Below are 26,804 nucleotides of genomic sequence, written 5' to 3'. Positions count from 1 at the left end.
GAGGCATACATTTCTAGGATTGCCATATTTCAAAAAGTGAAAATCCAGACACAAAGGTTGTTGGGCTTTTGCAGAATCTGAAAAAGAAGTCTTGTAGTAAGGTTAAAAGCTTACTGTGAATGATATATAATGAATTGAAAAAGATGTTTAAAATAACATTTGTCAAACAAACAAACAAACAAACAAACCCAGAAGCTTTCCTTTTGGGAATTATATGAACAGAACTACTGAAACTGTATAGAAATTTATTCATGTATGCAACTACAGCAGCAGGAATGTTACTTGCCCAAAAATGGAAAGAAGAAGAAGTCCCAGCAAAAGAAGAATGGCTGCAAAAACATATGGAATATGCAGAAATGGCAAAACTTACTGGAAAAATAAGAAATCAAGATAACAAACTTTTCATAAAAGCATGGAAATGGTTTATTGGATATTTACAGATAACTTGTAAACAGATAAGAACATTGGCAGGATTATTGTGATAAACTGCAGTTTCCTAAGTATATATTTAAAGCAGATGAATAAATGAACAAATTAAGTTAATTTGGATATTCACAAAATATTAGAAATAAATTTAAGGAACTGCAGAAAGAGGGAGAAGGAAGTCAAGTTTTGAAATGTTAAAACGACATTGTTGTCGTTTAGTCGTTTAGTCATGTCTGACTCTTCGTGACCCCATGGACCATAGCACGCCATTAAAGCGACATTAAAATTATTGAAATGTATAAACCTGAAAATCGTAAATAAAATATATATTTTTAATGAAAAAAGAAGTTTTTGAGCTTTTTTAAAGGAAATTTGCCAAAATCTATACATTCCAACATGGGTTCCCATATGTCCGGAATTTCACGGATGTTACAGGCAGACGGAGAATCACCTTGAGATTCAGAAGCTCCATTTGTTAAGTGTCTAGTAGCCTTCGAGTAGTTTTAATGCATTGCTAGGAAGGAAGAGGGTGTTCTGAACCCGGTTGCAGCCATTACTTTAGGAGGTACGCGCAATGTTTCGGGAGATGGATGGGCTTGTCTGATTCGGACAGGGTAGAAATATGTTTTGCGCGCGGACTGCAGAACAACTTGTCGTGATGTATCCATTTTGCTGCCAGTGAGCGCTTTCCATTGTCTGTCTCGTCTGTCATCCGACAAAAGACTTCTTTTAAAAAGAAAAGGTGGAGGGATAAGAGAGAGAGAGACGAAAGAAATCTTCTCCTGGAGTCTCATAGCCAATGCAAAACTCAACTGTCTCCATCTCTCTCTGAACCCCAAGCCTTTATTTGCCTAGAATCTGGATGAGGTCTTCTCCTCTTATACTGTATGTCACATATATATTTATTAAATATGTGAACACCAGCCTTGTAGGGGCACAAATGCGTCTTACGATGGAAGCCACTGTTTACCTAGTCATTTTAGTTCAATTGCTTTTTAACTGTTATATTTGATATGTTTTTAGCTTTTCGTGTTGTTTTTTTTGTGAGCCGCCTTCAGTCCCTGTTCTGCAGAAAAGGTGGGATATAAATGAATCGTGGTTATGGGATAGCTCAGTCGGTAGAGCACAAGACTCTAAATCGAAGGGATGTGAGTTCGAGACCCACATTGGGCAAAAGATTCCTGTATTCCAGGGGGTTCGACTAAATGACCTTCATGGTCCCTTTCAACTCTACAATTCTGTGATCCTATGATGATAATTGTGACGATGGTGATACAGTGGAACCTCTGTTTACGAACCGTCCTCCTTGCGAACCCTTTGGGTAACGAGCTCCGCTAACCCGGAAGTAGGTGCCCCTTGTTGCGAACTTTGCCCCGGGATGTGAGCGGAAGTCGCGTGCCAGAGGCCCCGTTAGCGAAAGCACACCTCATGTTAAGAAACGGTTTTGGCTTAAGAACGGACCCCCGGAACGGATTAAATTCATAACCGGAGGTACGACTGTCTACCAATGTGGTGTTGTGGATAGAGTGTTGGACTAGGAGCTGGGAAACCACAGTTCAAATCCCCACTCGACCACGAACTTCCCTGGGTGATCTTGGGCCAATCACTGCCTCTCAGTCTAACCTACTTCACAGGGATGTTGTGGGGATTAAATGAGGAAGGGAGAGAAGAATGTTTGCCACCTTAAGTTCCTTTGAAGAAAAAGATAGAAATGCAATAAGGAATTCATCCTCCTCCTCCTTCACTGCCAGGGGGTTGGACTAGATGAGCCTTGAAGTCCCTTCCAACTCTTATCATTTTCTCATTTTGTGTGTGTGTGTGTGTGTGTGTGTGTGTGTGTGTGTGTGATTATTATTATTATTATTATTATTATTATTTACAATTTAAAGTACTCATTTTTACATCCTTAAGATATCAATGACTTTCCTTCTTCTCTTTCCATGGTGCATTTTGCATATCATAAACCCCTGCATATTTTACAAAAAAACGATACCATTCAGTATTCCACTATTACATCCATCAAAACTTATTTACACTGTTGCATTTATCTCTACGATTCTAAGCGGCTTAGGACCCTCGTACCTACAGGACCACCTCTCCTGGTATGCCCCATGGAGGACCTTAAGGTCCACAAATAACAACATTTTGGAGATCCCGAGCCATAAGGTGGTCAGATTAGTCTCAACTAGGACCAGGGCCTTTTCAGTATTGGTGGAACGCTCTCTCACAGGAGACCAGGGCCCTGCGGGATTTGACATCTTTCCACAGGGCCTGCAAGATGGAGCTGTTCCGCCTGGCCTTTGGCCTGGACTCAGTCTGACCCCTATGTTTTCCTCCCTTATGGTATTGATTTGGGCTACTTTAAAATGAGGCTGCATTTTAAAATTTTAAATTTAAACTGTATTTTAACCTGTATTTTAATTAATTGTTTTCTTTCTTTTACGTCTTACTGTAATTTTATTGGTATCAGCCGCCCTGAGCCCAGTTTTGACTGGGGAGGGCGGGGTATAAATAAAATATTATTATTATTATTATTATTATTATTATTATCATCATCATTATCATTATTATTATGAATAATGGATCTCAAAGCAGTTTACAAAACGAGTTAAGATTAAATTATCATGTTAAAACAAACAGACAAACAAACAGTTCATCACAGCGATTAAAAACCTTCAGAAAATAATTAAATTCAGCAATTACCAAAAATAAAATAATCAAATTCAGCAATGGCCAGTTTAAAACACATGGCAACTTTCAATATATCTGCGTCGGCTTTGCCTAAGCGAAAATGTTTTTGCCAGGTGCTGGAAAGAGCAGACTGAAGGAGCCTGCCGGATGTCAAGAGGCATATAATGTTGACAAAGGCTGTTGTAGGTAGTCCAACGCTTGGGTCAGGGAGATGCGTTCCTCGGAGTAACACTCCATCCTCAGACTCCTCCATTATGGGCTAGACCAGGGGTCGGCAAACTTTTTCAGCACAGGGCCAGTCCACTGTCCCTCAGACCTTGTGGGGGAGCCATACTGTATTTTTGGGGGGGAGGGGGAGGAATGAATGAATTCCTATGCCCCACAAATAACCCAGAGATGCATTTTACATAAAAGCACACATTCTACTCATGTAAAAACACCAGGCAGGCCCCACAAACAACCCAGAGATGCATTTTAAATAAAAGGACACATTCTACTCATGTAAAAATACGCTGATTCCCGGACTGTCCATGGACCAGATTTAGAAGGCGATTGGGCCGGATCCGGCCCCCGGGCCTTAGTTTGCCTACCCATGGGCTAGAATCTCTCTAGGGAATTCAATAGCTCGCCTTCCTTGTAGGTTCTGTGTTTAGGCGTACAGTGTGCCCATCAGTTCCAGTACAGGAATCTGAATGGAAATCACTGCGATTAGCTAATTCCTATAAATCCGTTTCATTATATGGGAGGGAGTTGGCGGCACAGATGGCAATTGCACACCTGTGCAGATGTTTCCTATCATGTCGCAATCAACACAAGATTGCTGGAGGGCCTGTGGGCTCTGAGGGACATCCTTTCACCTTTGGTGGGAATGCCATCAGGTTTCATTATTCCGGTCCCGAGTATATTAAGAAATATCCCAAACAATTAAATCACCTGCTCAGGCTCCCCCACAACTGTCATTCATCAATATGCGGACAGACAGCTTGTCACTCCGAAGAGCTCTTGATTTGGATTTTAGCTGCTGCTGGGATTTCAACAGCCCAGCAATGGGAAACCTTGAAAAAATCCGCATTTGGCTCTGTGGTATTATAACTTACGGACTTTGGCTACCATGGGAAAAATTGCACACAAACCGCACGACTCCAGGGGGTGGGGGGTCCAGAATGCTTTTAAATCATCCAGTGGGATTTTATTTCCTATGATTTAGGGCTGGGCGATATCTGGTTTTTGACATCGTGATATATCATCAGCTAAACATTGTGATATAGCAGGCATAGGCAAACTCAGCCCTCCAGATGTTTTGGGACTACAACTCCCATCATCCCTGACCACTGGTCCAGTTAGCTGGGGATGGTGGGAGTTGTAGTCCCCAAACATCTGGAGGGCCGAGTTTGCCTATGCCTTTGCTATACAGTGGTACCTCGGTTTATGAACACAATTGGTTCCGGAAGTCTGTTCATAAACTGAAGCGTTCATAAACTGAAGCGAACTTTCCCATTGAAAGTAATGGAAAGTGGATTAATCCGTTCCAGGCGGGTCCGCGGAGTACTTAAACTGAAGCGTTCATAAACTGAAGCATGGGTGTAATTGGTTCCAGAGGTCTGTTCATAAACTGAAGCGTTCATAAACTGAAGCGAACTTTCCCATTGAAAGTAATGGAAAATGAATTAATCCGTTCCAGATGGGTCCACGGTGTTCATAAACCGAAAATTCATAAACCGAGGTGTTCATAAACCGAGGTTCCACTGTACTAATATACAGTGGTACCTCGACTTACGAACGACTCGGCAACTGAATTTTTCAACTTACGAATGGGGCAAATGGCCGCGCGCTTACGAATGTCTCGACATCTGAAAGGAAACCACGGCGGTTTTAGATAGGGATTTTTCGACTTACGAATTTTTAGATAGGGTTGCTTCGACTTACGAATTTTTCCGTTTCCAATGCAATCCTATGGGAAATCGCGTTTCCAATGGCGCTTTTCGACTTACGAATTTTCCGACCTATGAAGGTGCCTTCGGAACGGATTGAATTCGTATGTCGAGGCACCACTGTTATCACAATGTCTGAAATAAGGACATTGGAGCTACGTAGAAGCATTGGCTGGCTTCATGGTTTTTACAACAGGGCGATTTTTGCATAACACACACACACACAAACATCAAGATTTGCATCAAGATTCGCAATATACTGCTAGGTTAAAAAATATGAAACCAATATCGAAACCGGTTTTGGACGATGTGTTGCTGTATCGCCCAGCTCTGCATTAGACTTAGATACTCAAGATTCACCAACCACTGCAGCTCAGAACGTCTTGCTTTACTTTTGGCGCGTCACCTTGTCTTTTCCTTATTATTAATTCTTTGTTTACCCTTACAGGTAGGTAGCCCATTTGGTCTGAGTCGAAGCAAAATAAAAAAATTCCTTCAGTAGCACCTAAAAGACCAACTAAGTTTTTATTTTGGTATGAGCTTTCGTGTGCAGAAGTGTGCATGCACACGAAGGCTCATGCCAAAATAAAAACTTAGTTGGTCTTTAAGGTGCTACTGAAGGAATTTTTTTATTTTGTTTACCCTGTTTATGTTGTGATGTCACACCCTGCTACTGCACTTTCGGGGTTGTGAATAGTGTTCAGAAAGATCTAATTTTTTAAAAAAAATTAAATAAGTTCTCCTGACAAGATTGAGGAAGAGGAATGCCTCTGAGACAACCCATAATCCCTTTGGGTCCTGGACTTCTTTCAACATGTGCTCCTTTACTCTTTGCAGAAATTTAAAGAGACAGACAGTTCTTCTGGAGGGTTGCAGGAGGGGAATAATATATCTCCGTATTCCCCGTATTCTCCGTATTCAGTGCTTGACCTCGCACCATTTTTAACAGGTATCTGATCAACTCGGTGAAGATTGGCCGGGGCTACTTCCATATGCTTCGCAGAGAAACTCTAGAGAGGCAGGAGGCACTCAGGCTGGAAGAGTGGAAAGAGGAGGAGAGGCTGAGGACTGACTGTCAGCCGCCGCAGTATCCATCCTCGTCGTCCTCTGATGAAGACTCAGGGGATGAAGAACTGACCGAGTAGGTGTTCTTCGGGGCTCTTAATCTATTAACAGCCGTTTCCTTTTTCCAAATGTGACCTCGAAGCGGCGCCATCAGGTAATCTTGAGGTTCGATTGAGAGCTGAGCTGACGGCGTCTCAGGAGATCATCCACACACACACCTGTTTGCGAGGTTGACTAGCTCAGAGTTGGCCAAGGCGATGCCCTCCAGACATTTTAGACAGTGTGAGAAACGGCCGTGTAACCTTGGGCTGCCATATTTCAAAAAGTAAAAACCAGGGCTTGTCGGTTGACTTAGGTCTAAGATCCAGGGTGCATGGCAGTCCTACATATACCAAGTGGGACGCGGGCGGCGCTGTGGTCTAAACTGAGCCTCTTGGGCTTGCCGATCAGAAGGTCGGCGGTTCGAATCCCCGCGATGGGGCGAGGTCCCGTCACTCTGCCCCAACTCCTGCCATCCTAGCAGTTCGAACACACACTAGTGCAAGTAGATAAATAGGTACTGCTGTGGCGGCAAGGTAAATGGCATTTCCATGCACTCTGGCTTCCATCACAGTGTAGCGTTGCGCCAGAAGCGGTTTAGTCATGCCTGCCACGACCCAGAAAGCTGTCTGTGGACAAACACCGGCTCCCTCGGCCTGAAGTGAGATGAGCGCTGCAACCCCATAGTTGCCTTTGACTGGACTTAACCGTCCAGGGGTCCTTTACCTTTACCTTATACCAAGTGAGATTCTTGGCTCAGTGTCATCTACACTGTCTGGCAGCTGCTCTCCAGGAGCTCAGTCCTATTTGGAGATTCCAGGGATCAAGCCACAGACCTTCTGCCTGCAAAACAGGAGCTCCACCCTTGACCTGCTGCCCTTCCCCCAATCATAGGGGGCTTCCTTATACCGAATCAGACCATTGGCTCACCCAGCTCTGCATTTTCTACACGGGCCGACAGCAGCTCTGCCAGAGTTCCTCGCAGCCCTACCTGGGGATCGAACCTTTTGGCAAGCAGAGCGTGTGCTTTGCCCTTGAACGCCTCTCTTGCACGTGGGTTTAGGGTATACACTCAATGGCACTCATAGACCGGACAGTAGTATAGGGCAGTGTTTCCCAACCTTGTGCCTCCAGATGTTTTGGGACTACAACTCCCATCATCCCTAGGTAGCAAGACCAGTGGTCAAGAATGATGGGAATTGTAGTCCAAAAACATCTGGAGGCACAAGGTTGGGAAACACTGGTATAGGGGGAATGAGTGGAGGCTCTGCATGGCACATGGCACAATTTGAATCAGTATTCGAAGGAATTGTGATAATATCTCTATGCCTTAAGCACATGAGACACTTTTCTCAATATAAATCACCTTTAAAATAAGTAAATAAAAAATAAAAAAATTCAGATGGTGAATTTTTCCACATGTGGTGGGGGTGCACTAAGTTTAAAATATTTTGGGAATCGGTGTATAATGAATTTTAAAAGATACTTAGGTACACCTCCCCCCCCCAAAAAACCCTGAAGCCTTCTTACTGGGGCTGATGGATAAAGAGATTGCAAAACCAGACCAAAGGTTTTTTATGTATTCCACTGTGGCGGCCAGAACATTAATCGCCCAAAAGTGGAAATCACAAGAGATACCCTCAATAATGGCGTGGCAAACGAAAATGCTAGATTTCATGGAGATGGCCAAACTGACCCACAGAGTCCGGGATCAGGACGATGAGAAATTTCATAAAGAGTGGAGTAAATTTGTAGACTATGCTAAAGATAATTATAAAGATATGGAAACCCTAGCGGTTATGAGATAAATCCTAAATATCTGATGTTATGTAAAAATTGGATAATACGCGAGAGGATTGATTTAATTTACCTGCTGGGGGGAGGAGGGAAGTCAGAGCTGGAAAAAGCTATATGATGCACAGTTGTCAATTATGTATTGTGTAAATTGTTAAAATTGGAAAAAGAAATCAATAAAAAAATTATTGGTCAAAATAAAATAAATTAAAAAAAGATTCCCCAGCCCTTCATTAAAGGAGCATCTTTAGCTGTTAAGCATGCAAGAGACCGAAGAGGAGGCTGATTTTGCTATTATGACACTTTCCTTGTACAGGACTCTGCAGTTATAAATGTCTAAGGGGGTGCTAACTTCTACAGGTCAGGGTGTTCTTCAGAGAGGACAAGGAGTGCCAGGAGCGGGTGTAAATGGGATCAATAAGCAGTTCCTGTCTAGAACAGATTGTGCATTTGTTTTCTGACACCTGTGTCTCTTTGTCTCTCCCTCTCTCCCCCAAGTTTCTTTCTAACAGAATGTCCCTTTCTGAGAGAGACGGAGAAGAAGAAGAAGAAGAAAATTGTCCGACCTTTCACCCCCGTCTACAACGGCCTGCTGTCGGAAAAGCATCCGGAAGCCCATTTGTACGTTCAAAGGCGTTAATAACATCGGGAATACTCTCTGATTCTCTGCTTGCCATTTCTTTTCAGAGACCACTTGCAGTTGGCTTGTTGGTCTGGGAAAGGCTCTCTGTACATGCTCGGGGGGGGGGGGACTTTGGCTCCTTTGTATTTGTTCCCTTGGGAAAAGGGGGGTCATAACCACGTATGGAATACGAAGATGCTAAGCAGGTGGTTAAAGGAAGAGTGTTTGTTTCCCTTGAACAGTACCTGCAAGAGAGTTTAGCATATATTCTGTGTCCAAGGCAGCTGTCTACCCGCTCCATCTAGTATGCTAGCTGAGACCCTCCCTGCCCGCACACTGTCTTGCCAGAGTGGTACATGCACTATCTCCCATTTGGACTTCTGCAACGCGCTCTCTGTGGGGCTACCTTTGAAGGTGACCCGGAAACTACAACTAATCCAGAACACGGCAGCTAGACTGGTGACTGGGAGCAGCCGCCGGGACCATATAACACCGGTCCTGAAAGAGCTACAGAGGCTCCCAGTATGTTTCCAAGCACAATTCAAAGTGTTGGTGCTGACCTTTAAAAGCCCTAAACGGCCCAGTATACCTGAAGGAGCATCTCCAGCCCCATAATTCAGCCCGGACACTGAGATCCAGCTCTGAGGACCTTCTTTTGGTTCCCTCACTGCAGGAAGTGAAGCTACAGGGAACCAGGCAGAGGGCCTTCTCGGTAGTGGCGCCCGCCCTGTGGAACACCCATCAAAATGCCAAAGAGATAAACAATTATACGACTTTCTGTAGACCTCTGAAAGCAGCCCTGTATGGGAAGTTTTTTTTTTAAGTTTTGTGTTTCACTGTGGGTTTTTTTTTTTCATATTCTGTTACAAGCTGCCCAGAGTGGCTAGGGAAACTCAGTCAGATGAGTGGGGCTGAAGTAATTCATTATTGTCGTGGTTATTGTTATACCTAAACTGTTGTTTTTGAGGACCACAAGCCCAAAGCCTGGTTGCGTAGTTCTCTGCCTTGTGGCCCATTTCCCCCTCCCCAAACTCACAAGCCCTGCTGCCCCTGAGCCCACCCCCTCTGCCAATCAGCCCCACCGTCTGCCAATTAACCCACCACCTGCCTTTCTCTCTTTTTCTCCTTGGCAGCGACTCTATCTTCCGGCAGCTATGCGCCCTCAACTGGTTCTTGGAAGCTTTGACGCTGGATTCCGGCTGCAGCATGAAACCTGTGATCACATGCTGGCATCCCAGGTAGGTCTTGGTGCAGTTAGGCCAGGTGATGGTTGTTTGGGGGGGGGCTGGTTCCCCCCCCTCTGGCTTGGTAGAAGGAGATACCTTGGAAATGGGGAGGTGGCTCTGAAAATGGGGTAGAGCAGGCATCCCCAAACTTTGGCCCTCCAGATGTTTTGGACTACAATTCCCATCTTCCCCAACCACTGGTCCTGTTAGCTAGGGATCATGGGACTTGTAGGCTAAAACATCTGGAGGGCCGCAGTTTGGGGATGCCTGGGGTAGAGCAACTCCTGTTGGTTGAGGTTGACTGTGGCTTCACCGCTGTGAGTAAACTATGCAAAAAAGTCATCCCATGAGCTTGGGTTGAAGAATTTAGCCCTGGATTTAGAAGGCTACACAGCTGTAAATTCCGTATTCTATACTTTATTTTATTTATTTAAGAGTTAGAAAAACTTTATTGAAATTATAAATTACAAATCAAACAAAACTAATCAAACAAATCAAAACATACCCAAGCATACATAGAAATTAAAATCAAATCAAAATTGCGCATCAAATAAAAATCTAAGCAAATATTAATTATTTTCTAACATAAACAGAAATCAAAAGGAAACAAAGGAAACAAATAAAATTTCCTCCGAATACAAAATAATCACATTGGAAAAACAAAAGACAAACAGAAAAAAGGAGGTCACACATACAAAAATAACAAATGAGTCACATGAGGTGGAGGGGGTGGGGTGGAGGTGTTATTTTTTTTCGTATTCTATACTTTCAAGAGAGGACAGGCCACTAGCCGTAGGAAAAGCACTCTGCACGTGTTTAGAGCCAGAAGCTGGGCACTTTCCATGACTGGGTCCTGCCATTGGATGTAGGATCTGTGGCTAGGCCCAAGAGTCAGTTGTATCTCAGCAGAGCCAAAAGGGGCATGGAATAAAAGCCAGGGTGTAGCCACTGAAAGCTCGCCCCCTTCTTTTTTTCCCCTTAGGCACTACGGCGGTGCAAAAAGTTCCTTGAAAGTCATCGCGAAAGAAAAGACGGTGAAGTCTCGATGGGAGCACTTTCTATTGCATGCAAAGGTAACTCGGTTTATGCCAGTTTCCAAATACAGTCGTACCTTGGATCTCAAACGCCTTTGCGACTTGAACGTTTTTGGCTCCTGAGCGCCGCAAACCCGGAAGTGAGTGTTCCGGTTTGCGAACGTTCTTTGGAAGCCATATGTCCGACGCGGCTTCCAATTGAGTGCAGGAAGCTCCTGCAGCCAATCGGAAGCCGCGCCTTGGTTGTCGAACGTTTTCAGAAGTCGAATGGACTTCCGGAACAGATTCCGTTCGACACCCAAGGTACGACTGTAGTTGTTTAGTTTTTGTTTAGAGCCTTGAAAAAATAAAATAAAACAAATCACCATTCCTGACACCCTGGGGTTCTGGGGTTTTTCGCCAGCCTTTCAGAACAGTTTCCGTGGCATGTGTGGTTGGAGGAGGAGGAGGAGGAGGAGAAGCAGTTCCATTGCAGGAGTGTAAATTCTTTCTCCGGTGGGGTGGTTACTTAATGCTATACTGGGTAGCTGTCATTGTCTCCATACTGCAGATGGGAAAACTGAGGCTTGCCTTATGGCTCTGCAGTGAGTGTTGGAGGCCACCATACATAGGCTTCGCCTCCCTCATACTTGTTTTTATACCATCCATCCTTGGTGGGCTCTGAACCCCACTTCCAACAACTAGCTATTGTTGCTGTTGCTGTTGTTGTTTATTAAATTTGTATACCAACCTATACCCCCAGGGCTCTGGGTGGTTCACAACATAAAATCACAATATGAAAACACAAAATACATAATAAAAACAAGAACAACCTAATAATCTCTCCCTCCCCAACACGTTATAAAAGGGCATTGGATGCCAATCAACCCAAGGCCTAGTTAAAGCGGAACGTTTTTGCCTGGCGCCTAAAAGTGTGTAATGAAGGCGCCAGGCGAACTTCTCTGGAAGAGAGCATTCCATCCACGCAGCAACCAGAAACGTAGCCAATAATTCTCTGTATTGAATTCCACAATTATTTCTCCTCCTGGTCAAGAAGAGTGCTAGAATCAGATCTCAGCAGAGGATTTGGTCTTGTTCCAAAAAGACCTCGTTCCAAAAAAATTGACCTATAGGGCAGCCCCACAGCAGGCAAAGCACCAATCCTCTTCTGCCGCATCTCCACCATAATATTGTTGGAGTTTGATAACATCCGGAATTTTTTACAAGCGTCCGGTCCCAACAGAATAGCATCTTCAAAGCACCTCCTTGAATGCGTGCCAAAATGGTCCGTCAAGGCAAAGCTGACCACATTGTCTGCCCCTTTGTTCATCCTCAAGCCAGGTGCCTAAATCGGTTTCCCATGTTTTCCTAATACTTTGTGGAATTGGGGTGTGTGTGTGTGTGTGTGTGTGTGTGTGTGTGTGTGTGTGTCCATGTCCATCCCTGTCCCCGTTAAGCAGTAGTTCCATCCTGACGAGGCCCTGCCTCTTATGGGCTTTCTGTTGCATTTCTCTAGGGCAGAAAATACACCCAGAAAGGACAGTACCGGGGCAAGAAAGTCCCCAAGAGGTCTTCCACCATGAGCATCTCCTCTCCCCACAGCAAAACGACCCTCACCAGCACAAGCTCCCTGTCGCCCATCTACGACGAAGCAGCTCAGCCCCCTTCCGACAGCGCCAAGGAAGGGGAGGAGATGGAGTCCGTCTTCAGCAAGCAAACCAGGGAGGAAGAGGAGCCGATGTGTTACCGTGAGTCCCGAAGAGCTCAGCGCCTCCCTTCTAGGCTGCCACAACTACCCCTCTCCAGAATTTCTTTATTATATCACCTGCCTTTTTTTCTTTTTCTTTTTTGCATCCGCTTCTCAGAACTGCAGACGCTGCTTCAGATGGTGCACGAAGATGTGGCGAAGAATTTTAGCAAAGAAAATATGTTTTGGAACTTGACGCACGGCTGGTATGTCGCGCCTTTTGTGGAAGCAGTCGCAGTATAAAGAGCGCTGTTCTTATTTTCAGCTGGAAGTAGTTGCCGTGGGTAGGACTTGAACTAATGGCTTCAAGATACAAGAAAGGAGATTCCGACTCAACATCAGGAAGAACTTCCTGATAGTATTCACCTCCCTCAGGAGGTGGTGGTGGGCTCTCCTTCCTTGGAGGTTTCTGAGCAGAGGCTGGGTGGGCATCTTGTCAGGGATGCTTGAGCCGAGATTCTTGCACTGCAGGGGGTTAGACTAGATGACCATCAGGGTCCCTTCCAACTCTTAAAATTCTATGATTTTATGGAATTGCATTCACCAACCCATGGGCCGCTGCAACTTTTCCAGTGACCATTTTGGGTCCCTTTGAAATGCTGATTGGCGTTTTTAAATGCTCCTCCTCGGGTGATTCCAAAGATTGAGAAGAGAGGGGAGAGGGTTGTGGAAGGTTGCTAGGTGTGACGGCTCTGCTCTGCCTCCGCTGTCGGAGGCAGCAATGCTTCTGAATCCCAGTCGCTGGAAACCACAGGAGGGGAGTTTGCTCTTGGGCTCGGATCCTGCTTGCTGGTTTCCCAGAAAAGGTTGGCCACTGCGAGAACAGGATGCGGGTCTAGATGGGCAGCTGGCCTGATTCAGCAAGTTCTTATGTTGGCGCTGCTCCATGGATGTAGGGTGACACTTGTGGGATTGGCAGTTCCAATAATAATAATAATAATAATAATAATAATAATAATAATAATAATACTATATGTATACCCCACCCATCTGGCTGAGTTTCCGCAGCCACTCTGGGGAGCTGCCATTCCCACATACGCAGCCAGCAGCTCATTCCATTGCTTGCTCCCTGAGGCCACAATCACACCATATATTTGGAGCACTCTGAGAACACTTTGAACAGTCACGGCTTCCCTCAATTCTGCGAGTTGTGTTTTGCCGAGGGTGCTGAGAGTTATTAGGAAACTTCTATTCCGCCTCGTGGGGCTACAAGTCTCCGAGTCGTTCAACAGTTGATCCTTCTTCTCAGGGAGCTCTGGGACAGCAGCGGGGTGTCTTCTAGTGACCCATATCAAACTATAGCTCCCAGGATTCTTTGGGGGGAAGCCATGAAAGTTTAAAGTGGCCCTGTCATTCGCATATGATGTAAATGTGGCTTAAGGGTCTTCCTATCTCCCCAATTTCCTCCAAAGGCCCTACCCAGAGAGCCCCCGATTGGACAACTGTGGAAAATTATACCCGCTCATAGGATCAGATGACTGTGTATCTCAAAAGAGAGGCCAAATGTTGGGGGGTGGGGTGGGGTGGACATTTCTCATGGCATTTTGGCTTCAATCCCTGCATTCTGGCCACGTGCAAAACTCAGTTTCTCCTCCTTGTTTTGCAGCTCGCACACCATATTGTCGAGGCGCGAGCTGGAGAGCGAATTTTCGTTTGGGCAGAAGGGCAAAAGGTAGGGACTCTGCAGGAGAAAGCGACTGAGCATGGTGCACATGGCAGCGACGCAGCTGAACAGTGCGCCATATCGTTCATTTTTACGGTTTTTACTACAATTCAGACACGAATTTTCTTCATGCAGTGGCTGGAAGCCACAGAGCATCCTGCCTGGCCACTGTGAGAACAGGATGAGCAGTTGAGATCTTCAGTGTGAATATTATGGGTGCAATGGCAATACCAGGAGTCAGTTTTGCTAATGTCTGATTACTTTTAAATGTTTTTTAATTTGTGTGTGTGTGTGTGTGTTTGTGTTTAAAAAATGACCATATGAAAACTCACCAGTATTTTTTAATGCAAATTTATCCCAAGGGATAGCTCAGTCGGTAGAGCACAGGACGCAGGGTTGTGGGTTCAAGCCCCACATTGGGTAAAAGATTCCTGCATTGCGGGGGTTGGACAAGATGATCCTCAAGGTGCCTTCCAACTCTGTGATTATTATTTTTTTAATGCAATTTTGCCTAAAACACACATCTTTGCAGAGCAAAAGTTCCCTAACATCATGTATTTCTGTACATTGCCTGCACTGATGCTCGCATTGTTGCTCATGCCTTCCTCTATAATGCACATCGTTGCGCATGTTGCTTGATGGGAGAACTATGTTGCAAAATTTGGAGATGTGCAAATTTCAAAGGGCGGCTGCGTTTGGGTTTTCCTGATACCAAAGAAAGTGCAGATTACGTAGATTTGTATTTTAAAAGTGGACTGGGTCAAATCCTACTTATAACCACTTGATATTCTGGCCTCCATGCAGAGGCTGAGCCGGTGTGCTCAATGTTTGGATAGGAGGCTACCTGAGAAGTCTTCTTTTATCTTTAGTGGTGCTCCCTTTGTATCGTAAGAGAGAGCCCACTTGAGAATGATGGTGACCTGCTAGACCAGGCATCCCCAAACTGTGGCCCTCCAGATGTTTTGGCCTACAACTCCCATGATCCCTAGCTAACAGGACCAGTGGTCGGGGAAGATGGGAATTGTAGTCCAAAACATATGGAGGGCCGAAGTTTGGGGATGCCTGTGCTAGACAGTACCTTCCATGCCCACTGCTGCAGAGTGACTCCTGGATCTGGAGGAGTCATGTGCTGAGGGAGTGTCTTGCTTATATATATATATATATATATATATATATATATATATATATATATATAAAATATTTTATTAAGTTTCCATTTTCTAATACATCCTCATTATTCACATTACTTTTTGCTCATATGAGCTAATCGACTCCCCCCCCCCCCCGATTCATGGTTACCTTAATTATTTACTATATCATCACATTTCTACTTTTTCCTAATTACTTTTCCCATTGCCATTGTCATATTATTTAAATAAAAAGCAAAAAGGTAGACTCATCAGCATTACAAGTCTTCTTAAGTCAATCCTGACTTAAATGTTTACAATTGCCTTTCAAATATTGCATAAATTTACCCCCGTCTTTTTGAAAAGCTTGATCACACTGGTTTTGGATTTTCCCAGTCAGCTTCGCTAGCTCTGCCTTTTCCATCATCTTTGTCTGCCAATCTTCTTTTTATTATTATTAATTTTTATTGAATTTTCCCACATAACATAAACCATGAAACCACAAATACCACTCATTAAATACAGATCATTTTTTTTATTTCTTCCTTGTTATTACAATTCTTATTTCTTCCCTCAAAAACCAAGAGAAAAAATAAAAAATAATAAAATAAATAAATGAAAATGAAAAATCGACTTCCTGACATTACCCAATGCAGATACTTTCTCTTTAAACTGAGTGTACTAAAAATGTTCAGCATTCTTACAAGCATTTATCTAATACTTTCTAATATCGCCTTATCTCTTTCCTTTTAAATTCCACTTCGTATTTTCCTTTTAATCACTCGAAAGCTAGCATGGTTAGATTATTGCTACTATATTTTTGGACATATTCTCTATAGCTATAGATATAGTCTGCCACTCTTCTAATGTTGCTAAATCTGAGTGTCTTGCTTTACAGCTCAGTTTCGTCCTCGAAGGAAGAGAAGACCAGCACGGGAGCTGCAAAAGAGGAGACTTCAGGGGAGCAGAGGCCAAAGAGGTAGGGAGGGGGAGCAGCAGGGTAGTGGCAAGTTCAGAAAGCCAGGGTGCCTTCAGCATCATCCTAGGATTATGCAACCATCTCATAATGACCCAATAATACTAATTAGGGGTGCCTTGCTACAATCAATGCAGCTAGCTCTCAATGTGCTGCCTTTCACCGGGACAAATGACTTGAAATGCTCCAATATATTCTTTCAGAGCGACTTAAATCGTGTTTTCTGTGACGTTCCATTGTGCGTAACAGAACTTGCAGGCCGTTCTCTTGAAACTGAAGCGTTGGTGGGATTTGAACTCTGGACTTGCACTCGTTGCAAAACAGCAGCACGGGTTCTCAGCTACTTGAGACTCCTAACTCTGGATGTCTGGAAGAGACAGGCGCCAAGAGCAATCCTGTATGCGAGAAGCGCCCCGGGATTCTTTCCCTGAGTAATTGAGGCTAGATTCCTCGAGCTAATAATCCCGGATCCACAAACTTTCATATCCTCGTCCTTGCACAGAAGAAGCCCCCTGATTTCAGACCTGCCCCCCTTCCCCTGGATTGTTAGCTGTGTGTGTCCATTTCCCTTTGAATTTCCTTGCAGTTCGATGACGGTGACTGTCCGGGAAGATAAAACGGTGACAGCAACCTACTCAGACGATGAAACTGACGGCAAACCTCAAAGGTAGGCGTGCGGAGATAGGCTTCTTTCCTGAGGGTCAATAGGAGGGACTCTATTCTGGCCGCACTGAGGCTCCTCCCACAAACTCTGACATCACCCAGGAGGAGGAGTTTGCACACACCCAGGGATGTCTCAGTGGCAGAAAGTAAGGCGATGAAGGGGAAATGCAGCTGTTAATTTGGGCCTTTCCCCTGCTATCTTGCTGATAGAGAGGGGATGACCTGTGTGTGTGTGTGTGTGTATGGTAATTTATATACTGCTTATCTGTAAACAGAACCCTTAGGGGTTTACAATGTAAGTGAGAAATATCTTAAAATAAACAGCTAGTACGATTAAAAGCCAGAGCTTTTCTACATTCTGTGAAATACAGGTAGCTACCAAACTGAGCATCATCTCTAACATCAAAACAAACATCATACATAAATTCCAAAAGAAGATTCATAGTATGATGAGTGTTTTGTGGAAGAATGGGTGCATTTTTGGGACTATTTAAAGAATAGTATGATGATCTCGCGAGCAGGATTTGAACTACGAGCAACAGAAGTAACTAAATTATAACATTGTGGTTATGATTTGATAGAAGATAGGGTGCAGCAGACGGGAAGAAAGAACAACTCCATGAATAACTGAGTTGGAATTTGACAAAAATAAGAAAAAAGACGAACTTGTGTTTTGACTGCCTGTGTTAGAAATGTTGAAACTTAATAAAATTTAACTGAAAAAGAGATAGAGAGAAAAGAAGATTCATAGTAAACAGGCTAAACAAAATAATAATAATAATAATAATAATAATAATAATAATAATAATAAATTATTATTATTATTATTATTATTATTATTATTATTATTATTATTATTATTTGTTCCCCGGCCACTCTGGGTGGCTTTCAACAAAGATTAAAAATACATTAAAATGTCACACATTAAAAACTTCCCTGGAATAGCATCAGGAGGTGAGAATCAGACCATTTTGCACTTTGCACAGCAGGATGGGGAACTGCCATATGTCCAGATTGTCCAGGACATTTAAACAGTCCAAACGCTGTCTACGTGGGCAGAATACAAGCTGTGTCCAGACGTATGGCGGCCCCCTAGTAAAACCTCTCGACCTTCTTGTCTCTAGAGCAGGGAGTTTAGTGGGCTGTTCAGCTGAGTTAGCATAGGAGAGAAACATAGGATGGGGAACTTTTTTGTCCCAGGAGCTGAATCAGAGGTGAAGCTGAACAGTGGGAGATTCAGAGCAGACAAAAGAAAGGGCTTTTTCCCCTGGAGTATATAGTATGGAACTCGCTCTCCCACAAGGCGATGTTTTTTAAGAAAGGATGAGACCAATTCATGGAGGATCAAGCTATCTGTGGCTATTAACTACGTTCTTCCAGTTTCATTGTCCCAGGCGGTGTGCCTCTGAATACCCGTTGCTGTGAATCTCAGGCAAGGAGAGGAGGGTTTTCCGACCCAAGCCCTTTTGTTTGTCCCAGAGAGGTCCGTTTCCCAAACTGGCCAGCTTGGGCAGATAAACTGGACCTACCCAGACCTCTCTAGAGATCTGGAGCCTGTGGGTTAATCCCTCTGTCTCTCTCTCCTCCAGCCTCTTCCTTAAAAGGAAAGAGCAGACTTTCCAGAACATGAAGGATATCTTCCACGAGGTGGCCCACGAGTCTGCGTTCAGGCTGCATGATCAACTGGATATCCTAGAGAGGTAAATCATATTTTGGCTTCCATCTTGGTTATGAGCCCAAGCCCAGAACTAGGGCTGGGCAATGTCTGGTTTTCGACATTGTGATATGTTGTTGTTTAGTCATTTAGTCGTGTCCGACTCTTCGTGACCCCATGGACCATAGCACGCCAGCATTCCTGTCTTCCACTGCTTCCCGCAGTTTGGTCAAACTCATGTTCGTAGCTTCGAGAACACTGTCCAACCATCTCGTCCTCTGTCGTCCCCTTCTCCTAGTGCCCTCAATCTTTCCCAACATCAGGGTCTTTTCCAGGGAGTCTTCTCTTCTCATGAGGTGGCCAAAGTATTGGAGCCTCAGCTTCAGGATCTGTCCTTCCAGGGAGCACTCAGGGCTGATTTCCTTCAGAATGGATAGGTTTGATCTTCTTGCAGTCCATGGGACTCTCAAGAGTCTCCTCCAGCACCATATATTGGGATATATCGCCACCTAAACATTATGATGCACTGATATATCACAATGTCCGAAATAACAGTGTGACTATGTAGAGGCAAACAAGGTGATGTCCTGGCAACTGCTACTACTTAGGGAAACTGTCCCCCTGCCTCAAAAACCCCTCCCGTTTTTACTTTGCGGCTCCCAGCTTCAGCCCTGCCTGTCCTGCGTCCCTGTCACCAGAACAGGGCAGATTTGAACTTGCAGCTGGGGGTTCACTTTAAAAAAAACAAACGTGAGCTAAATTGGCAGGAGGCGAGAAGAGAAGAGCACGAGGAAGTACCTGTGCCTGAGTCGCATCACCAAGTTCCGAAAAGATCTCGAGCGGATGAGGCAGTCGATGGTGGGGACAGAGCCGGAGCAAGACGCCGAGTCTGAGAACTGGTGAGGAAACGGGTAGAAGGGCTGAAAAGCCAGAGCGCTTTGCCGCGGGGAGAGCGCAAAACAGGGTACTGGCATCAGGAGCCAGCTTCCAAAGAACCTTGGCACTTGGCATTTTAAAAACAAAACCCAAAGTTTCTAGCTTGTCAGGAGGCAGTTGAAAGCACAGAGGCATTTACAGGTGACCTCCGGGAGGCCAGGAATCTCAGCGGTCACAGGAAGTCACTTCTCAATGAGCAGCAGGCATGTAAAAAAAAAAAAAATCCCAGCGGGATGAAAACATGCAAAAACGGTGGGCAAGGGGAGGTGTTTTAAAACCAGGAAGTGGGCAGAGTTCTGCCCTCCTGTCTCGGTTTCCAGTAGGGAGGTAGATATGGCCGGACAGGTGTTGCCGTTCCCCATCTGAGGATTTTGCAGCCTTTAAGCATTGTCTTGAGCAGGGGTTCCCAAACTAAGGCCCAGGGGCCGGATGCGACCCAATCGCCTTCTAAATCCGGCCCACGGACAGTTCAGGAATCAGCATGTTTTTACATGATTAGAATGTGTCCTTTTATTTAAAATGCATCTCTGGGTTATTTGTGGGGCATAGGAATTCGTTCATATTTTTTTTCCAAAATATAGTCCGGCCCCCCACAAGGTCTGAGGGACAGTGGACCGGCCCCCTGCTGAAAAAGTTTGCTGACCCCTGGTCTTGAGGACCTGTCATGGGCATTTGGTGGGTGGGAGAGAAACTGTTTTGACATGCAGTTGCTCTCCATCACATCGTGGAGGAAATGCCATCTTGGAAGAACCTAACACAATGTTTTCCAAACATGGGTCTCCAGGAGTTTCTGGACTACAACTCCCATCATCCCTAGCTAGCAACCCCAGTGGTCAGGGATGATGGGAATTGTAGTCTGAAATCAGCTGGAGACCCAGGTTTGGGGAACGCTGGCCTAACAGCTCACCACAAGCCGTCCAGGACACTTGCGTTGGAATGCCTGTGTTTTCGTATCTGTTCCCAGGTTCTCCACTTTGCTGGCCAGGATCCCAGATGACGTCAAGAGAGACCGGCGTACCCAGAAAGTCCTAAAGAAACTGGAGAGGTTTGCAAGGAATCCGGACTTGCGCATCCGACCGCCTACCTTCCTGAAAGTGTTGGGGGAGCTTCGGATCTGGGAAATCTGCTCTCCGGACATCTGCGCGGCTGTGGAGGTGAGAGATGCGGAAGGAGAGTCTGTCTGAAAGGGCCGAGAGGGCCCAAGGCAGATTTGCTCATCCCTGAGCCTCTCCATGACAAAAGAGAGAAAACAAAATTCAGTTCATTAGGCTCCAGCTCAAGGATCCTGGTAAGAAATATTTGGCCTTCTGGGAGGGAGGCTGTGCTCTGCAGGCCTCTGCTTCTGTCCAGAATGATTTAGGATTTAGATTACCTTTTTAAACGTGCTCCTTTTATTGGAGCAATCGGTACAAAGCCTCTGCAAGATGGGTCAGCGTTATTATTGCCATCTTGCAAAGGAGGGAGTTGAGAGTGAGAGGCATAGCTGCCAAGTCTCCCGTATTCCCCGGGAAATCCCCGTTTTTCCAGCTGTTCCTAGCTGAAAAAAACAGATTTTTTTTGTTTTCCCCCAGTTTATTCTGGCGCGACGGCCATTTTGGAACTGGGCGGAGCATGCTCAGAAGTGACTTTTGATGCTGCTCTGCCCAGTTCCAAAATGGCTGCAGTGCGACTTCTGGCGCGGCGGCCATTTTGGAACTGGGCAAAGCAGCATCAAAAGTCACTTCTGAGCATGCTCCGCCCAGTTCCAAAATGGCGGCAGCGCTACTTCCGGCCTGCTATTTCCGGCCCGGTCCCTTATTTCGCGGACAGCAACTTGGCAGGTATGGTGAGAGGTGTTTCCTCCTCTCCTCTTTCTATATACATCCCAGAAGCTCAAGGAGGGTCGCACAGTGGAACTGATCTAGGGTAAGATTAGCATGGACAGTTTCACATACACCATTGAACTCCTGGGATGAAAAATATATCCCCAAAGGCCCCTCAAGTCCAGCATCTTTCCTGTGCTCATTGTGGCCAAGCAGATACCCTTAGGGCGGCCTTTCTCAACCCTGGGTCCCCAGATGTTGTTGGACTACAACTCCCACTTTCCTCTGGGCTCTGTCTCCTGTCCTAGGTAATTGAGGACGTGGCGGGCTTGGAGCTGCTTCCGTACCACCTCGAGACGAGAACACCTGAGCTTGCTAAAGAACCACCCAAGGCAAAAGGGGGCAAGGGGGGTCTTGGACAGGAGAGGAATGCTATTTCCCGTTTGTCTCAAGTGCCTCTGGGTGCGTGAGAACAGAGAACATCCAACTAGAGAAATCCAATACAGTTCCTTTTCACATAAGTGTTGTGGTCCTGCAGGCTTGTTTTTAGAAGTTGCTCACACACCCCTCTCCTTGGGTACAAGCAATTATGGCAGGTGGAGAGGAGGGGGACGACCTTGCATGGAAAATGAGCCAGAAGGTCCTCATGCTTTTTTCCTGTTTATACACACAAGTCTCTTGAATCTGCTTTTAGGTTTAAAGGGAAAAGGAAATTTGGGGGAAGACGATACACACATCCCCTACATTAGCCCTCAATGGCATACTTAACTCACTTTGTGCTGGATTTACTTGTTTAAGACTCACAAGGTATTGAAGGGAGGTAAATCTGTGACTAGGAGGGTTTCCTGACCAAATGACTAGACGAGTGTGATTTGGATCTCCAGGGAACAACCGCAGGTCAGATCCTTGGGTCCATCTAGCTCAGTAATGTCCACACTGATTGGCAGCAGCTCTCCAGAGTTTCAGGCAGGGCCCTACGTGGGAGACAGTTCTGCAGTTGCCCTGCCACTGAGCTACAACCCTCCCCTACTGCTGAACTAGCAGGGTTGCAGGTAGAGGGCTATAGTAGCAGAGGCAGGGGGGGGACCCTTACCTTCCCCGGAGTCCAGCCTTGTAGCTTGTAAGCCAGATCTCCCACCAGGGTGACATTGCAGTAGGAATGATGTATCACTACCAAACCAACCTTACTTGTCCTCCAACCACAAACTTGCTTTGTTTCCGGCAATTCAAACAATACCAGTGCCTATTTCCACCAATTGCTGCCCGTTCGGCTTCCAGTAACCTGGTAGGAGGACCTGTTCCTTTAAGAGATCCATCAAATAGATGGCGGTGAAACTAGTGTGGAGCCTAATTGCTCCTGTTTTTAAAAAGCATGCGAGTTCCAGGTCTTGTGCAAAACCTCTTCATCACTTTTGCGAAAGACCTCTTACTATTTCAGGAAATGAAATGGGCATTTGCCTATTGCCCCGTGAAAAAAGCAGACACTTCCGTTTTGCCTGGTATGAAGCATGGTGGCCAAGGCTGGTACCATTTGTCGTTGTGCTCTTCCTAGAGATTTTTGTTTATAAAAGGTGTGTATACATGCAAAGGTATAGCAACAACCTCATGCATGCAAAAAGCGGAACAAAAAACAAACCAGAATGGTATTATCAGTCAGAATGGTATTATCAGAGTTCAAGGGCAAATTCCAGCCAGGCAAGAAGCACTCAAGGGAGGTGCAAAGCAGGACAGGTGAGAGCTTACAGTGGTGCCTCGCTAGACGAATTTAATTTGTTCCACGGGTCTTTTCTTATAACAAAAAAATCGTCTAGCGAATCCCATAGGAATGCATTGAATATTTTTTTTGCCCATAGGAACGCATTAATTGAATTTCAGTGCATTCCTATGGGAAACCGCGATTCGCTAGACAAATTTTTCATAAAACGAATTTGTCTAGCGAGGCACCCTCCGCTCGAAAAATCCTTTCGTTAAGCGGAAATTTAGTTAAGCAGGGCATTCGTTAAGCAAGGCACCACTGTAGTTACTAGGGCCAGATAAGAGAACCCTAGAGAGCCACATTTGGCCCCTGGGCTTGAGGTTCTTCACCCCTGCTCAGTGGCCTGTATGTTTCTCCTTTACAACCTGTCACACATTCCCTCTCGCCTCTTTCATAGTTCCTGCGTGAATATATTGTGGAGATGCCCATGGACGATTACAAACAATGGTTACAGTCTCGAGTGACAATCCCTAAGCGAGCACACAGCGCTCCGCCGATATGCTGAAAGCCCCCCTCCCTGCAAGGGCCGGGTCAAAAAGACTTAAGGACAAAGCTTCATTTTTTGTTTTTGTTTTTTTAAAAAAGAGATCAGACACGTGCCGAGAAAGAGCTGGATGAAGCCGACACCTGGAGTGTCTACTTGGAGAACGTACTCTTGCTCATCCGCCTGGAATGATGCGTGGCTAGGGCCTAAGGGCCACACTCTAGAACCCTCTCAAAAGGCTGGAATTGCTCATTCTCAAAAAAGGTTCATTTGGAATTGCACCACCATCGCTTGCAGCTGCAGGCTCAAAATGACAAGAGAATTGAACAGCCAAAGCCATTTTAACTTTTGCACAGGGTCCTTCCTGCTTTGAAGTTTTAGATGTTTAATTTAATTTGGGACAGGAGGCATGGAATTACATGCCTGCGGCAACCTGTAATTCAGTGAAGGGAGCAGATCCCTTTGCTTGTGGTGATCAGCTCTCTCTGCTGAAAGGGGCAGTTTTGTTTTGTTATTTCTGTATGCTTTGAATTATTAAAAAAATTGTTTTAGCAGTATGCATTCCCGGCGGCTTCTCATCCAGTTAGTACAGCATTAGACTCTTAAGCTCAGGACTGTGTGTTTGAGCCCCATATTGGGCAAGACTCCTGCACTGCAGGGGGTTGGGCTAGATGACCCCCACGGTCCCTTTGAACTCTACAATTCTATGATATACTGAGCTTCCCCTTAGGGATCCAGTATCTGCAGATGGGATTTACTCGCTCATCAGATAACACACCGTCTCCTACTGCCATCTTCCGTACGAGAGAGGGATCTTACTGAACAACCTTGCATGTGATTTTTAAGCAGGGTCCTGGAAGCACATCACTGGATTCTAGAAAACCACAAGTAGCTCTTTTTAATGAATTGCAGCAAACCATACCTGTGCCATGCAGAAGTGCGTATCTGCAAATAATGCTTTAGTACCAGAGTTTCGTTTCAAAGCTTTTTATTAAACTGTCACCCAAGCAGCCTACTTGTCATCTCCCTTTCGCCTCCAATTTCTGAGGCTCTTTAAATTAAGTTTTGATTTACAGAATTTGCAGGCCCCCCCCCGAGCTACAACAACAGCAAATCAGCAGTACATCAAAACAAACTGCTCAACCTCCACAGAACTCTTTAATTCCACTTACACAAAGTGGGAATTGCTCCTTTAACACAAAGGTGGGGGAGGGAGATTCACAACAGGACCAACTACCAATTCTGTGGTGTGTTTTTTTAAAAAAAAATTAAATTGGAGGGAGCCAAATTCTATTTATTTACTTAACCTATCAGAACTCTTAATAAGGCTATTCTGGTATATTTCTTTATTAAATACTCCGGAAGCCCTTTTTCCTTTGTTTTCCATAAGCTCCCATCAGAATTTAGCATTTTCGAAAATGAAAACATTTCCACTGGTGTTTTGAGTTGTAATGTTGATGCAGTGGATGGGTAACAAGGGCCACCTCTCCCTTCTGTGCCTCCAAAATCACGTCAGGATCGTGTCGTCAATCTGCTCAACGGAGTCGGCCTGGCTAGCAAGCTTCTTCAGGGATCGACGGCAGCTCTCGTTCAGCAGTTCCAAACTGGCGGCATCGAGGATCTTGGAGACGCACTGCAGGAAATAATTGTTATTAGAGGAAAGGGTGTGTGGTGTGGGAGGTGGCCACGAAGCCCGCTTCTGTGGCTCATCGTGGCGGCAGCTAATGCTCATTGGGACTGGCAGCGGGGAAAGCAAAGAGATCAGCAATAGGTGGAGCTAGAGCCATGGATGGGCACAGCCACCCTCTTACTGGTTGTAAGAAGAAGGTAGGCAGGTGGGGGACTGGCTAAGAGCAGGTGGGGATTGGTGGGGCAGTGCCCTGTTTGCCCAAACCAGTCTGAGTGAAAACCTTCTTCCTCCTGTTCCAGCATCCGATTAGCAAGTGGCAAATGAAAGCAGTAGGACATCCCATTCTCTCCCTGTATACCTGAAGGAGTGTCTCCAACCCCATCGTTCAGCCCGGACACTGAGGTCCAGCTCCGATGGCCTTCTGGCAGCTCTCTCACTGAGAAAAGTGAGGTTACAGGGAACCAGGCAGCGGGCCTTCTCGGTAGTGGCGCCCACCCTGTGGAACCCCCTCCCATCAGATGTCAAGGAAAGGCCGTATTTACTAGAGTCTAATGTGCCATCAAATCTAATGTGCCCCTTGATTTTCAGAAGCTTGAAACCACAAGAGGTATTTCCTGGCTAACGTAAATGTGCTGTCGAATCTAATGCACACCTTAATTTTCTCGACGCAATTTAGCCCCAAAAGGCGAGCATTCGATTTAAGTAAATACGGTAAATAACTTTTAGAAGGCAACTGAAGGCTGCCCTGCGTAGGGAAATTTTTTATGTCTGATGTCTTGCAGTAGTTTAATTTGTTGGAAGCTGCCCGGTCAGATGGGCGGCACAGAAATAATAATTATTATCCCCTAAACAACATGACACCGCGATGTGGCATCCTTCTGAGGGGGTAACTGGAGGTGGGGGAATGGTGGTCCGCAGTTCCGTATCAAGGGAGTGAGCAGAGAGGACAGATGTCGCATACTACGAAGGACTTGGCTGGCATTAGCACCAGCACAGAACTGGGGGTGGGATATTTTTACAACTTAGGAAGAAGATGCTTCTGCCAATTAGTAGAGAGCATGAGGAAGGGAGGGGAGAGGGGGAAGAGAAACTGACTTCCTCCTCCATGATGGGCCAATACCTGAAGCACTTCCTCGCCCTCTCGCATCTTCAGGAGATTGACGATGGCCTGGTCACTGTAGGCCCTCACGCTGGTGTTCTTGTCTTTTGTATTGTCCAGAAGCGCTTTCAGGATGGGCTTCATTGTCTGGGGATCCAAGGGAGGGAGGGGGCTTTTGTTGGCCCACCAGAGCATCTTCTCTGCCACTAACTTGATGTCGCTGGATGGATTCTGAAGACACTGCAGGGGGGAACACACACACACACACACACACACACACTCTTCAGTTCCGACCAAGAAGCTAATTTTTTACTAACAAAACAATTCAACACAAGCAACTACAAGTTCTTTAGCAATGGCGGAGCTTCATGCTCCGGCACCGGGGGATGGAGAGCAGGCGGGGGTGGGGCTGGCGCGCATCCTGGGGGCGTGGCACCCAGCGCAGGTGGGGGTGCAGCCA

The 26,804-nt window shown here is 45.5% G+C and overlaps 2 protein-coding genes across 3 annotated transcripts in view; one reads left to right on the top strand and one right to left on the bottom strand.

Moving 5' to 3' along the window:
- The window catches only part of CCDC60 (coiled-coil domain containing 60), a 53,139-nt gene extending 29,433 nt beyond the window's left edge, over positions 1-23,706 (top strand). The window contains exons 4-16 of one of the 2 annotated variants that reach the window (XM_035098571.2): positions 5,998-6,189; positions 8,445-8,567; positions 9,702-9,806; positions 10,777-10,867; positions 12,324-12,555; positions 12,673-12,760; positions 14,161-14,226; positions 16,243-16,323; positions 16,907-16,987; positions 18,573-18,683; positions 19,405-19,536; positions 20,538-20,727; positions 23,529-23,706. In XM_035098571.2, the coding sequence (XP_034954462.1) occupies positions 5,998-6,189; positions 8,445-8,567; positions 9,702-9,806; positions 10,777-10,867; positions 12,324-12,555; positions 12,673-12,760; positions 14,161-14,226; positions 16,243-16,323; positions 16,907-16,987; positions 18,573-18,683; positions 19,405-19,536; positions 20,538-20,727; positions 23,529-23,636 (1,600 nt within the window). In that variant the 3' untranslated portion in view covers positions 23,637-23,706. Of the gene's footprint in view, positions 1-5,997; positions 6,190-8,444; positions 8,568-9,701; positions 9,807-10,776; positions 10,868-12,323; positions 12,556-12,672; positions 12,761-14,160; positions 14,227-16,242; positions 16,324-16,906; positions 16,988-18,572; positions 18,684-19,404; positions 19,537-20,537; positions 20,728-21,683; positions 22,748-23,528 lie in introns of those variants that run through there. The other variant, XM_060269729.1, reaches the window with a different exon arrangement.
- A 1,054-nt stretch (positions 23,707-24,760) lies between these two features.
- Positions 24,761-26,804, bottom strand: part of GCN1 (GCN1 activator of EIF2AK4) — a 66,595-nt gene continuing 64,551 nt past the window's right edge. The window contains exons 57-58 of the mRNA XM_035098566.2: positions 26,366-26,584; positions 24,761-25,248 (exon numbers count right to left, since the gene is read on the bottom strand). Coding sequence (XP_034954457.1) covers positions 25,123-25,248; positions 26,366-26,584 — 345 coding nt within the window. The 3' untranslated portion in view covers positions 24,761-25,122. The remainder of the gene's footprint in view (positions 25,249-26,365; positions 26,585-26,804) is intronic.

The sequence above is a fragment of the Zootoca vivipara genome, chromosome 17 (assembly GCF_963506605.1).
Source record: "Zootoca vivipara chromosome 17, rZooViv1.1, whole genome shotgun sequence".
Lineage (NCBI taxonomy): Eukaryota > Metazoa > Chordata > Lepidosauria > Squamata > Lacertidae > Zootoca > Zootoca vivipara.
This window is presented reverse-complemented; position numbering and strand designations above follow the sequence as displayed.